Source organism: Poecilia reticulata, chromosome 8, assembly GCF_904066995.2.
Source record: "Poecilia reticulata chromosome 8, P_reticulata-male-v2, whole genome shotgun sequence".
Taxonomy (NCBI): Eukaryota; Metazoa; Chordata; class Actinopteri; order Cyprinodontiformes; family Poeciliidae; genus Poecilia; species Poecilia reticulata.
The window spans coordinates 23,289,107-23,299,821 of record NC_088837.1 but is presented as its reverse complement, the minus strand read 5'-3'; the positions used below and the strand labels follow the sequence as shown (position 1 = coordinate 23,299,821).

Here is a 10,715-nt window from a genome sequence, read left to right as displayed (position 1 = left end):
GGATTGACTCTCATGATAACATCTTATGCCGTTCACTTGAGGTGTAACTGCAGAAAAGCTGCAGTGAAAAAATCTTTTCAGGAATGCGTTCAGTCTTCCTTAGGCTTAAGGGATAGATATTTCCTTGCTTTACTGAGCAACTTTACGTTAATGAGCTTTATGTGTTTGTATGAGCCAAAGAGTGTAATAATGAACGCTTTAAATGTTATAAGACAAAGTGGCACAAGGTTTACGTTAAGCTAAGAGTGTCCAAAGTTTGGTCCGGGGGCCATTTGTGCACCTAAAAATTGAGCAAACTTGGTTTTCAAGCTCTAGTTTATCTAATAAAATAATCGTACAGGGAACTTTTCACTGCCTTTAAAATATCTTATAAAAGAGTTAATTAAATCTTATATTAAATATCCAGTCTTTTTACTCCAGAGTGGATTTTGGGAAAACGTGACTAAATAAAAAAACATGGAGAACGAGCGCTAAGCGTCGCGTTTGTCTTACTGAAAATACAAACCAAAACATCCACAGATTGTGGAAACCAATCGGCATTCAGGACGTCGTTTACAGGTTTTATGCTCAATGATTTCCAGCTCCCTTTTAAGCAGAAATCAAACTTTTTTAATCTTATAAAAATGTTTTATTTACAGTTGTCTAGACTAGAAGGGAAACATGTTTGAAAAACATAATAACAGATTTTTAAAAACCAAAATAGAAAAAGCTATCTGCATTTTGTGGCCCTCGATCCTTTCAACTTGACGGTGATGGTTTCCTCTTTCAGGATGTTTTAATGAGATCGATCACTTTGTCAGAAATAAAGCGTAGTATATGAATATTTATCAACGTACTGCAGGATTCTGCAAACAAAGGTCATATATCCATAAATTAGTTTTTGACCTGATGGTGCTTTGACAAACAAAGCTCCTCAACGAGGAGCCGCTTAGCGTCTGGAAACCGTCTCAGTGACGTCTGAGCTGATAAGGTGCAGGACTCCGTCTCTCATGAATGAAACAAACTGTGTTTCCACTCATCCCTGCGATGAAGAAAGTTCTACACAGAAAAAAATAAAACAGATGTTCAGTTTCTGCACAATCCATCCATCCATTTTCTTTACACCCTTGTCCCTTAGTTGGGTCGGGAGGGTTGCTGGTTCCTCTCCAGCTAACGTTCCAGGCGAGAGCCGGGGTCACCTGGACAGGTCGCCAGTCTGTCGCAGGGCAACACAGAACAAACAACCATGCACACACACACTCACACCTAGGGACAATTTAGACAGACCAATTAACCTGACAGTCATGTTTTTGGACTGTGGGAGGAAACCGGAGTACCTGGAGAAAACCCACCATGCACAGGGAGAACATGCAAACTCCATGCAGAAAGACCGGGGCCGGGAATCGAACCCAGAACCTTCTTGCTGCAAGACAACAGCTGTACCAACTGTGCCACTGTGCAGCCCGCTGAGAACAGCACAATCCATCCATCCGTCATCTTCCATTTAATCCAGCTGTTAAAGTCGTTTAATCACACAGCAGGTTTTATTGCCAAATATGTGACCCAATTCTGATCTTTCCACCTCCCACAAAATCTGATTTGTTCCACTTCCATATGTGGAACTAATTCAGACACATATCAGATTGTTTTCAAGTCGTCTGCAGTCTGAATAATCCGACTTTATTAATCCGACTTTTACATCCTTACTGTGCTTCATCATTCTGCACCAGAAGAAGCCGGATTGACGTAAAAATGGCTGAAAAAAAGTCATAGTCATGAAATTATTAATGGAGTCCATCAGTGAAGCGCATCACATCACAATCCCAAACTCATACTGTTGCTAAACATTGTTGCTGTTTGGAGTACTTTTATTTATTTATTTTTAGCTTTCTTTATCTTATTTTTTGACACAGCATCGTTACGGCTGTAAACGCGGCGCTGATTTGTGATGTCAACATTCTGCTTCTGTGCATGTGAGTCTCTTTGGAGTCATAAAAACCAGAAATTGACTGTCGTCACATAATTCAGTAGAATCAGAATCAGAATAATTTATTGTCCTTGTCAGAAAGACAACAAAATTCCAGTTTCAGTTACAACCATCCATCACACAACAACACGACAACACCACACACAAAAAAAATCAGATTTCAGAAAAACAAACAAGAAGTCGCACTTTAATGTCATCTATAGCTGTGTCTGTATCTCATTAACTTTTAAAACACTTTTCTTCATTTATTGAAGTTAATCTCCATAAAGTATCCAGAAATTTTACTGAAGTAAAAATAGCAATGCTTCAGAAAAATATTACTCAAGCAAAAAAGTACAGCGCAGTAAAACTACTCCTACAAGTAACTTTTTACCACCCAACTCTGATTAGCTGATTTCCAATCAATAAGGTTCAATCTCAAAGTTTGGGTTAAAAAAGAAACAAAAAGCAGAAAAAAAACTCAACATTTGTTCCTTTTTTCTTTGAAATAGAAATGTTGTACAGGGTTTGAAGTGAGCTTGTGTTTATGTAGCAGAACAAAAGCATAAAAAACAATCAAATCCAGATTTTAATTGTTCAAAAGATGAAGTTTCCTACAAAAGTCCAAACTCAAGTTAAGTTGTTGACTCAACAATTTGACGAATAAAATACCAACATTCAACTCCGTTATCTCTTATGGCCGATTCGTCACATGGCCGGGGCGGTTTCATGTCTTTTCCCTTATTTTTTGAATAATGTCTGATATCAGAAGTAATCAGGTTAACTCAAAGTAAGAATCAATGTCTGTGAATTATTGCTGGTGAAAATAAGAAAATGACTCCAGTAAATGTAACTGGTTTTGACCCAGAGCTGTTTGGCTAATTTCCAGTAGCGTTCCACCTTTGATCAATGAGGTTTAATCTCCAAGTTTGGGTTAGAAACAGAAAAAAGGTCAATATTTGTACTTTTTGTGGTTTGAAATAAAGATGTTGTAATATTACAACAGTTCGTCTTTCAGGGTTTAAGCAATAAACTCCATTCAAATCCAGACAAGAATGGTTAAAAAACAAAGTTTCTTATAAAACTCAGGTTGAGTTGAGATGATTAAACAGACAATTTATGTTGGGAAAAGTCTTTAATTTGAAGAACAAAGGATGGAAATTCAATCCTATTGTTGACAAAGACTTTATCAATTATCTCTAATGGTGGATGGAAGTTGGCACAAACGTTTGGCCAGATTGGTTAAAAGTCTATTTTCTCAATAAGTTAAATAATGTCCGATGTCAGAAATAATCAGATTAATTCAAAGTGAGAATCAGAATCATTACTGTTAAAAATCAAAACATTAATGAACTGAGGCTAAAAATACTGAGGATAAAAAACTTTCAATTTTTCTACATTTTCTCTTTATCAGATTATTTTTAATGTTTGATTTTGATGTTATGCAAACCAAAACTACCAACACGTCTATTTTTAAAGCCGACATTCCTCCTTGTTTCTTCATTCATCTTTCTCGTGATCCATGAAACCAACTGGATGAGTCAAGACCTCACGGTCTCCGCTTCTCGTCTTCGTCTCCTCCTCTTCGTCATCAATTTCCACACAGACAGGTGTGGAGGGAGCTGGGATAGCTATGGAAACCTGCGTGGGATTTGTTTGTGCCGCCTGGGTGAACTGATGGGGAAAACTGCCAATCATCCAGATGATTCACGTAGAGTTTTTTTTTTTTTCCAACTTGTGATGGATACAAATGGAGAAACTACGCGGCATCATTGTTGCAACAGAATAAAAACATGCATGAGATTTTGTTTCATTTTGTTTTTTTCTTTGTTTTTTAGGAAATTTGTGAAGTCCGTTTCCAAAAAGAGGGGAAAAAAGAGGGGAGCATGAACAGGTCAGAACTGGTTTCAGCTCCATGTTTCCTCAGTGTTTCTCAGGCTGGAGGATAGCTCCACCTACACCTGACATTCCTCTATAAGTAACGTTTGTTTCCTCACACTGCAGCTTCCAGACGGCCGCGCATCAGAAAACATCTTCAACAAAAACCTCTAGACCTCTACAGGTGTTCAAAGAAGACAAATAGGTAAGTCTTTTCATGCAATATGAGAAAGAGCATTAAGAAAACAATAAAGAAATTAATGTTTTTAAAAGGTATTTATTTTAAAGAATCTTTGATAAGTTATTTTTTCTCTTTTACTCTGGAATTTAATCATCCAGTTTAGATTATATTTGCCTTAAATGTTCAAAACTAAATAAATTAAATTAAATTAAATTGTTTAACATTTTTTTCTGCCACCCTTCATATGGGTTGTTGATTCTTTACTATTTCTGATTTAAAGAATCTCAATTTAATCAAAAAATAATAGTTATTGTCTGATAACAAAAAAGAATAATCCAAGGTATTTTAACATTTAATCAAATCTGACTGATTCTTCTGCACACATTGGTATTAAAAAGTCTGATTTCAGGTACCCTGATGTGATCAAATACTCATAAAATAGTTACAATTATTCTTTAATTGCATCTCTCTTGCTGGACGTTGTGAGGCAGCGGCTGAGCCTTTAATGGGTGGAGATCTCAGGCCTGTCTGGACACGACTGATTTGAAAACGTTGCTTAAACCAGATTCTGTGGCGTCATGCACCACATAATAAGTGTTTTGTCTGAGGGAGTGTATCCAGCTGAAGCTTTGACAAACACACAGATTAACTGTAACAATGAGTGAAACAATGAAAGATTAATTCTGAACATTGTTTTTAATTCAAGTAGCTTTAGAAAATCTTATCTTAATGCCTAACAATTTCAAAATTTGTAAAAAAAAAAAAAAAAAAAAAAAAAAAAAAAAAAAAAAAAAAGAGAGAGAGAGGAAAAAAAGAAAAAACAAACTTCCCTGGTATTTAACATTTATTTTACCTTTATGTATGTAGTTTTTTCCAGAATGGGATCGTCAGCTGTTCAGATGGCATGTGTGGCCTTCGGGGTCGTCGGGCTCATTGGGGTCATCGTCTGTTGTGCCCTTCCTCTCTGGAAAGTGTCAGCCTTCATAGGAAACAACATTGTGACGGCGCAGGTAAGCATTTATGATTCAGAGAACAACAAAATATATTTTATGACTCAAGTGATGAGAAAAGTTATGTTTTTGTAGGTTTAGACCTGTTTAAGGTCATTTAGACCTTAAACAGGTCTAAATGACCTGTTTAAGGTCATTTAGGTCATTTAGACCTGTTTTATTGAGTAAATGCCACAATGATTGAAGAAAATAGTTTTTTAAATTGCCTTTTAATCTTCACTTCTCAGGTCAAACATACTGAACATTCTTAAATAAGACCTATGATACAAAATTCACATTTTGCACGTTTTTGTATTAACATTTTGGTCTCAACAACTTCTGAAAACAGCCGAAAGAGCTTAAAAAAGCCATCCAGCTGTTTTTGGGCAATAAGTTCATGTCTAGAAAATGTGTTCTTCCAAAAACCTTCCAGATCAACAGGCACCACAGGTTACCTAGCAACCCCAGTGGAATTCCACCCGTTACCTAGCAACTCCAGTGGAATTCTGCCCATTACCTAGCAACCCCAGTGAAATTCCGCCCGTTACCTAGCAACCCCAGTGGAATTCCGCCTGTTACCTAGCAACCCAAGCAGAGCTCCAGGGCATTTGTACAGCACATACAGTGGTCCATTGATAATTAATATGGCTGCATACTTTGGGTCGCTGTCCAAGTGGAAGACCCATTGGAGCCCAAGCTTTAACTTCCTGTCTTGGGTTCCTGCTTCAGCATTTCCACGTAGTTATTTCCTCATGACCATGTGAAGTGCACCAGTCCCTCGTGCTGCAAAACATCCACAGAATATAAATCAAGTTTGGTTGATGTTCTGTGACTTACAAGCTTTCTACCTTTTTCCTCCGAACAAAGCAACAAACTTGCTTCTATTTAACCAAAATCTTGTGAATTCATCAGAAACCTACAAAGTCCTGACATCATCATTTGGCCTTTCCTAGATTGCTTACAAGTTTGACAGTGTTTCCTGGAATACAGGAAATGAGAAGAATATGCGTTTTATACAGTGCATGTGAACGTCTGCTTCTGCGTCTTTGGGTGTAGGAGAGTCAAGCAGGTCTGTGGATGGAGTGTGTGAAGCAGAGCACTGGGCAGCAGCAGTGCAAAGTGTACGACTCCCTGTTGCAGTTAGGCTCTGACCTTCAGGCCGCCCGCGCCATGACCATCATCAGCTGCATGCTCAGTGTGCTCAGCCTCCTCATCCTCTTCTGCGGTGCCGACTTCACCATATGTATTCAGAACGAAGAGGTCAAGCCCAAAATCAGCCTGGTGGCCGCAGTGGGCCAGATCCTGGCCGGCCTGCTGGTGATCATCCCCGTCAGCTGGTCGGCACACAACACTGTGAGAGACTTCCACAACCAATTGGTGCCCGACTCCCTGAAGCGAGAGATGGGAGCGTGCATCTATATCGGCTGGGCAGCCGGTGTACTGATGCTCCTGGCTGGAGGTCTGCTCTGCTGCTTCAGCAGACCCAGATCCGGCAGCTCCGGAGGAACCGCCAAGTACTACAGCAACAGCGCTTCAGCGCCAAACAAGAACTACGTGTAGAGGCCGTGTGGTACCAGAACCTGTAAATACTTTATGCTAATAATATCTGAATCTGATTATTATTTCCATAATTTTAACAGTTGGTGCTGGAAGGCATGAGCTCTGTAAAGTTTTATTTCAAACAGTTTCTGAGCTGTTTTTTCTTTCTATCTTGGCAAAATAGTTGAATTTCCATGAATTTTCTAGAAATTTGTGACATAATGATGAAAAAGACATATGAAGAAGACTCTGTAAGCAGCCAAATGACATATTACATGGATTGTTACAGGCAAGTTACAAGACAATAACCCAAATGATCGTGTTGTTTGCTGATTTAGTCCATTTTATGTTCATGATTTCTCTGCTGCCTACCAGATTTTCCTCAGGAAACATTTTCATTGTTGTGTTTCTCAGGCTTCTGCATTACTTTCTATTCATAAAACTGGTTTTGTTTCTCATTTTGTACATTGACCGCGAGAAATTATTAAAGCTTCGTCAGCTACAGATATGTATGGAAAAATGAATAAAATGTATCGAAAAACACCAAAGACAGATTCAGTTTGCATTTTTTTAAATATAAAATTTGAGGCTAAAAAGCTACGTTATAATCTCTCTTACAGAAAAATGCAGCATTAAGGTTTTTCTGACTTGCTGTTAGCACCATTTTGTAACATGTTGCTTGAAATGTAAAATGATGCTCAAGTCTGGGTTGGTCTGTCATGAAATCATATTTAGAGGGTTTTCTTCATGTAGGCGCAAACACAGCAGTATTTGTTGGATGTTGCAATCTAGTCTGAATTTTTTATCTGATGTTTCTGTTTTTGCAGGTAATACATAACTTCTCCTAATTTGAAGAATTTCCTTACTTTGTAAAACTTATAAAGATCATCAAAGTCTAGTTTAATTTGATTTATAAAAAGATCTAAAATACTGATAGATGTTTATATTCATCTTGTGAGGCTCACAGAACTTTGACAGCGAAAGTAAAAACTTTTTGCATAAAGTCTGCAACAGTGCATGTCATCTTAAAAAGAAGAAACACAATGTTTTGTCCCACAACTTAAATTCCCTCAAGATACAATTTGCTGAAAACAGGAAACTACTGTAGATGCAAAAAGTCTAGACAGTTTTGAATTTCCTTATTCAGTTGTAAAAGAGAAGACCGAACCACATTTAGATCATTATTTCAGTCTATGAACCGTTTGAAGTCTGAATAAATAGAAGAAACTGCAGCACCTGATAAAGATAAGCAATATCTTTCCTCTTTACTTATTTCAATGTTAAGAAAAAACTCATGTAACTGAAATATAAGTTGATGTTTAAAGCTAAAAAAAATATGCATCCAAAGAATATTCAAAATGTAATAAGTATAGAGAGTGAAGGTGTGACCTGGGAGGAAAATGTAATTTAAAGAAACTAAGTTTACAAACCTCTTACATGCATGTGATATCAGTTTAAGGAGGGATTTTATGGATACATTTTGTGGAGAGAAATTAATCGAATGACTTACATTATTCCAACTATTAATTTATGTTAATCAGTGTGTATGTATTTTCAGCTCTGATCTGGAGGTAATTTGTAACTGTAGGTACACTGATGTATGTGCATGTTCGAGAATGGGCCGACTGGTTGGAGCTGATAGAACGGCAACAGTAAGTCAAATCGTTACAGCCGAGGTCTGCAGAAGAGCATCTCTGAACACGTTGAGCCTGGAGGGGCTACAGCAGCAGAAGACCAGACCGGGTGAAACTCCTGGCAGCTAAGAACAGGAAACTGAGGCTACGATCCACACAGACTCACCAAAACTGGACAGTAGAAGATGGAAAAACGTTTCCTGGTCTGATGAGTCTGGATTTCTGCTGCGACATTCGGATGGTCGGGTCAGAATTTGGCGTCAACAACATGAAAGCCTGGATCCATCCTGCCTGGTATCAACGGTTCAGGCTGGTGGTGTCATGTTTCTGGCCCGTCTGCCTGCTATGTTTCTCTCCTCAGTACTCCTCTCATCAAGCTCATCTGGTTCACCTGCATGCTGCTGCGCTGGAGCACAATCAGGCTCATGTCTTCCACCTGTTCACCAGCAGTTATATTCAGCTCTCAGGCAGGCAGACGGTGCCAGATTTTTGAAAGCCACTGAGTGAGTAGATATCCAGCGTTTCTTCCTGACCTGACCACGATCACGAACACATTTTTGTCCCTTGGATTTTCCTGCCTTGCCTTGCCCACGTCGGATTCTTCACTGGCTTCTGTTTTCTGGTCTCGACCCTGTTTCTGCCTTTTGACGTCTGCCTCCTGCCTCGCCCTTGGATATTGTCTGCCTGTGCAAGTACTGGACCCTTTTTCCGTGACCTGACCACTGCTCTTCGCCTGACCCTCGGATACATTTGTCTTGTCCTGCCTGCCCAAACCCCTGTGCCTCCTAGTCCTGTCCTTCCCTAGGTGTGCCACTTGTCTCTTCCACTGTGCTACCTGGATCCCTCATCCCCCACAACACAAGGAAGGTTAGTGATCTTTTCCCTTTACAACTTTTGGCCTTCCCCTCCTAACCTACAACCCTCTAACCTGTTTCTCTGTCCTCAGAGGTTCCTGTTCCTTGCTCGTGGTTCCCCGTCCCCATACCCTGGTCCTCAATAAAGAACTTATTGATTTTTACTTTGTCTGACTGAAATTTCGGGTCCTCAGGTCTGAACATTACAGGTGGGGGATATTTTCCTGGCACACTTTGGATCCATTAGCAACAATTGAGTACCATGAAAGCACACGTGCAGAATGCATGGCTGTAGGATGAGGTGGAGGTTAAGGGTCAAATCTTTGAACGACCTTGTTGCTGAAATGTGCAATACAGATAAACTTGGCTTGTAAATTGTTCACACAGAAGTGTCACTGCAATCGGGTTCAATTAGTTTTATGAACAGCCACGCAAAAAAAAATCCAAACTGAGCATCAAGACCTGCTGTGTGAAGGTAGCTTTAGTTGTGTGGCCTAAACAGTGACGAAGTGTTGTCTAACTGTGTAACGTTTCCCAATCAATATCCAAAAACACCAGCAGTTTCCAAACAGTGGATCTGCTAAAACATGATCCTAAGGTCAGGACTGGATAAGAGACTGCAAAGGAAATAATCACTCCATTTGTTGCGAGATTTGGATTGGGATTATATGCCGTCTTTGGACAACAATTCTCAAATCTTCCAAATGTTGGGTCACATTTGAACCGGATAGGCAACAGATATCTAAGAGGCCAATGTTGCTTGGATATCCGATACAGGTCACATTACAGCAAAAATATCAGAATTGGGTCACTTTGGGTTGCACTTTGGGTCCATGATGCAACCTTAGTCATTCGAGGCGCCATGAAGGACGTCGGAAGTGAGAGACGGGAGTATAGAACAGAGCCAATTAAAATATTTTCCCAAGTTGTTTTACCAGTTTATTCATGGCTTCTACTTGTTCGAGAGCGCATACGTTGTTTTGACGTCAATCATGGTGGAGTGGGCGGAGTTCTGCAAAGCGTGATGTCACGTGCAAAAGGTCAATACTTTTATTTTGGTAACCTTCTATATAAAGTAAAACCTTCTATATATAGTAAAAGTTAACAGGCATGAATGCAAAGGCTAACAGCAAGTCGGAAAAACAGAAAAATCCTCTTAATTTTAGCTTCAGCCAATAAAGGACGAGGCTCTTATGGTGGTTGATGACTTGCACAGATGGCTTTAATAAATCATCATCAGTTCTGGCCTTCTCAGAATTCACTGAATGCTACAATTATTAAATAAAAAAACCCTCCAAGCTAACACAATTTGTTATAGACATCTGCTGTTTCAAAAGCAAAAATAGCTAAGAGTTTGACTTTATTTTTTCTGATATTTTAGCTTTTACTGCTTTCATTCCTTATTGTCTGGAATAAAGAAAGAAAGCAGCTTTGGCATATTTTGCAAAACTACCCCTATTTATAAGGAATTTATTCAATCTACAAAACTACACAGCCCAGTTTTTAGGTTAAAAAAATTCCACAAAACGTGACAAATTGATTACTGAAATCCAGATATTGAGTCTCACAATGTTTTACAATGTAAACAAAATCAAAACCCTCTGCTGATTATTTGCCAACGGTGACTGCAAACTAAAAAAAACCAAACTGTGACATCCTGTCTGATGCCTGCAGACGCTCCGTTTGCTGAAAACA

General features: G+C 39.0%; 1 protein-coding gene across 1 annotated transcript; it reads left to right on the top strand.

Moving 5' to 3' along the window:
- Window positions 1-3,155: 3,155 nt before the first annotated feature.
- Window positions 3,156-7,074, top strand: LOC103468962 (claudin-4-like). The gene is made up of 3 exons (XM_008416383.3): window positions 3,156-4,028; window positions 4,872-5,014; window positions 6,050-7,074. The coding sequence occupies exons 2-3, from the start codon at window positions 4,883-4,885 to the stop codon at window positions 6,551-6,553; spliced, it is 636 nt and encodes a 211-aa protein (XP_008414605.1). The 5' UTR covers window positions 3,156-4,028; window positions 4,872-4,882; the 3' UTR covers window positions 6,554-7,074.
- The last annotated feature ends 3,641 nt before the right edge of the window (window positions 7,075-10,715 follow it).

Bases quoted from the DNA above. Each gene is read 5' to 3' on its own strand.
- LOC103468962 (XM_008416383.3), top strand. From the start codon at position 4,883: ATGGGATCGTCAGCTGTTCAGATGGCATGTGTGGCCTTCGGGGTCGTC. The intron at 5,015-6,049 runs GTAAGCATTTAT...CTTTGGGTGTAG, and splicing joins ACAACATTGTGACGGCGCAG to GAGAGTCAAGCAGGTCTGTG.